Source organism: Eurypyga helias, unplaced genomic scaffold (assembly GCF_000690775.1).
Source record: "Eurypyga helias isolate BGI_N326 unplaced genomic scaffold, ASM69077v1 scaffold20697, whole genome shotgun sequence".
NCBI lineage: Eukaryota > Metazoa > Chordata > Aves > Eurypygiformes > Eurypygidae > Eurypyga > Eurypyga helias.
The window spans coordinates 6969-10527 of record NW_010261401.1 but is presented as its reverse complement, the minus strand read 5'-3'; the positions used below and the strand labels follow the sequence as shown (position 1 = coordinate 10527).

Sequence of the window (3559 nt, the reverse complement as noted above, 5' to 3'; positions counted from 1 at the left end):
AGAACAGAAATAAATCAAGGCTTTGGACTCTGTTTGTCTCTGTCATGGATGAGTCCCCTCCTTGGTCTCAGGGACTTGCCATGGGAAACCCTGGTTGGGGAGAGATGTGGTATCCAGGTATAAAAGATGCTCCGAACCCAACATTCCTCCAGCACGCGCGCCGTGTGCTAAACCTGTGCGAAATCTCGGCGCAGTTTCAGCATCCCGGGCAGAGACGGAGGGTTCTGCGCTGACCACGACGCTGGTATCGATGCCAGGCAGCAGAGAGCCACCCCAGACTTTCAAACCCAGGCTGGTACGGACTGCCCGGCCACACAGCCGCGGGGACTCGGAGGGTGCGGAGGGCAGCGCGGATATGGACGGATCCATGGGAGAAAGGCAGCTCAATTAATCCCAAGCCGTTTGCCTCGGCTGGGGCGAGGCTACATCACTAGGACGCATCACATCACGCCGCTGCCGCTTTCTCAAGAATCAGGGCGGCTTGACTCAACCTCAGTTAACCCCTTCGCAGCTGCAGAGTTTGCTCCAACGCCAAGCTCTGCCGCCAGCAGCCCCGGAACCTCGACACAGCGTACGCTGCTCCTCTGCTGCTGCAAAACCAGTCACTAGAAATCCTAGAAATCCCCTTACACCCAAATCCTAGATCCCTTCCCAGCTGACCCACCGGCCTCTTCCTGCCCCCGGAGCTTACAGACCTATTTAGGTCCCCGTCTCGCACATCCTTGGCATTCAGGCAGGGAGATTACTCGTCCGGGGTGTAATCTCAGCCGTTTATTTGCTCTGGCTGGCAACAAGCGAGCCCGGCTCAGCTGAGCCGCGGCAACACATCACCCCTATGCACGTTATTTTGGTGACCCCATACGTCTTTCCCAACCTTCACCGGACAAACAGTAGATTTAAACCCAAAACTTGACGGTACTGTGCTTGTCGAGTCTGACCTGTCCCCAAAAACTGGTTTCTCCTCCGGAATTATTATTAGAGCCGGAGAAGGCCCTTTGGAAAATCATCCAGCCTCAGTGTAAAAGTTACCAGGGGGACAGAGGACACCTCACGGCACCTGGGGAACCCTCTTAAAAACATGAATATATCTGGCTCCAACACCCTCCTGCCTTGAAGGCCTTCACTCCCTGGAGCTCCGAGGGAAGATGGGAGAGCCAGGCATGTTCCTGCACGGAGCAGGTCCCAGCCCTTACGTGGGAAAGAACTGCTGAGCCCGAAGAATCGTGGCCAAACTCCCTCATCCCACTGCACAGCGCAGTTCAGCCTGTCCCTGTCCCGTCCTGTTGGGAAGGTAAATCCCCTGGGGAAGGGAATACGCAACAACCTTTTGTTTGCAGAGCCATGGGTGCTCCGGCATCACAGACTTTTTCGCAACACCCAGGTGAGACCTGAAGCATTTTGGCTCAGCAGCTCCTCTCCATTTTTGGGAGGAAGCTGAGCCAGAAGATTTAGGCTATTAATGGGCAGCCCAGACCCAAGCAGGGAGAAGAATGCCCTAAAATCCCACTATTCAAGAACTATTTCAGGAGCTACCTGCAGCCAGTGCTTGAAGCTGCAGCACGGACACCAGAGGAAGAAACAGTCGTCATTTAGAGCCGCATCCCTCAGGCAATGGATCGATGAAGCCACGGGGGATGCTGTCTGAGGCTCACTAAAACAGCCCAATTTGGAGAAACTGAGGCCCAAAGGAAAGTCCCTGCCATACAGGACGTGAGCCAGGATTCGAAGGCAGAGATTCCCAGCCTGTCCCAACCAGGAGAGGGGGAGTGCCCTTGGAGAAGGGTTTCTGTACTGGGTGTCTCTGCAGGCTCTGTGCTGCCCTGAAGAAACGCAGCTGTGAGAGACAGCTGGGGAAGAACCCAGAGAAGCAGGCACTCTGCTAGCTGACCGCTCAAACCAAGGAGCCCTGCAGCCAGCTCGCACACACACCTCAGGGAGGTCATCTCCGAGGGAACTTGGAGCCTGCAACTGGAGGAATTCCCCACGACAGGGAGACTCCAAGCCTGGGCAGCGAAGGAGATGAGCAAATAGAAACATTTCCTCTTTTTTCTTTCCTTCCTTCTCCAAAAATAACTTAGGTCTTTGTTACAAGTCCTTCTTGCAGGCAGTTCACAGCTCCCAACCCTCCCTGCTGCTACACGGAGTGACCTGCTCCCGTCACCGGGGGACGCGAAGCGTTAGCAAGCGGTGCTTGTCTCACCATCTCCGGACATGGAGAGGCACCAAGGAGTTTCTGAAAAACACATCTATTGTCCCTAGAAAAGCCAGATCTTGCCCCCACAAAGGGACCTGGGGTTTGACGGGGTCATTCTGCGTTCTGTTAAGACTTGGTGTCACTTTTAGCTGCTTTGCAAGGAGCTCGCAGCCTCCTGCCCCGCACAAACCACTTACCCCTGTGTTGCACCCCCTCCCTGGGGGGGCTGCTGGAAAAGCCAGCCCCACAGCGATACCCAGAGCAAACCCACCCCAAAAGGCTCAAGGCCATCCCCCCGCGACGTCAGGAGCCAGAGGATGAGCTGGCGTGACTGCGCCTTGCTCAGAGTCACGGGGTCACACCAGCCCTGCGAGGGGAAAACACGCACTCAGCACCTCCGGATTTGGGTGCTCCAAGTCCCATTTTAGGAACTGTGGGCCACAGGGAAGCACACCAAGGGCTCGCCCCTACTCGCCGGCACAAAGATGTGCCTCCGCGTTCCCCGGACAGTGCTGCGTCAAGGGACGGTGCTGCTTCCAGCATCCCTCCAAAATAAACACAGCCAGCGGCTTGCAGCCCCGAGCAAAGGATGTGCACAGCTTGATGGGGCACGGGAAGCCCTAAAAAGAGATTGGGAGGAGAGACCAGGCGAATCCAGATGAGGGATCTCCTGGGTGGAGTCATCCCTGTGGTGAGAGTGGCAAAAGGCTGAGGCTTGCGAAAGCCGACGGGGAGGCGTTTTCAGCTTGGGAAGGAGGATGAAGACCCGCACAGAGGAAAGGGAGAGTGAAACAGCTTTCCCAGCTGGGGAATAAAATCCAGTTGCATCGTTTCCCAAAGGCCCGCTGGCCTGCTCCAAGATCCACCTAGGTGAAAATCTGCAGGAATTACGACCACAAGCATCCTGGGGCAGAGCCCGATCCCAGCGATCCCAGCGCCCGGCCCTGATGGCGCAGCGCCGGCGGGAGGGATGGCGCTGCCCTGTAAACACGGCGTTTATGGAGCGTTTGCTCCTCTGCCGTAAATCGCTATAAAACCCAAACGGATAATTTGAAACCAACCTCTCCCTGCTCACAGCGTGGCAGATGGACCTGTTTGGGAGGTGGTGACTTGATGAAGCATCCCCAAAGCAGCTCTCTGACATACCTGGGCAGCGAGCCGGGCTGGAGCCGGGGAAAATCAGGAAGGAGGCAAGCAATAAGGTTAAAAAGAGTTAACCAAACGCAACATTGGTCATCCTGGGTTTTTCAGAGATGCTCTTCTCCTCGTCTCCTCTGCACTCCAAAAGCAGGAAGGAGGGTTGGAGCCTGGCTCAGGACGGAGGGCTGGTGTGGGGCACAAGGAAGGCCTCAAGCCCCGGGGCTA

General features: G+C 56.3%; 1 protein-coding gene across 1 annotated transcript in view; it reads right to left on the bottom strand.

The window, feature by feature from the left end:
* The window catches only part of PLEKHM2 (pleckstrin homology domain containing, family M (with RUN domain) member 2), a gene marked incomplete at its 3' end in the record, with an annotated part of 17710 nt that overhangs the window by 13029 nt on the left and 1122 nt on the right, over positions 1–3559 (bottom strand). Inside the window, exon 2 of the mRNA XM_010155371.1 lies at positions 2466–2561. Coding sequence (XP_010153673.1) covers positions 2466–2561 — 96 coding nt within the window. The remainder of the gene's footprint in view (positions 1–2465; positions 2562–3559) is intronic.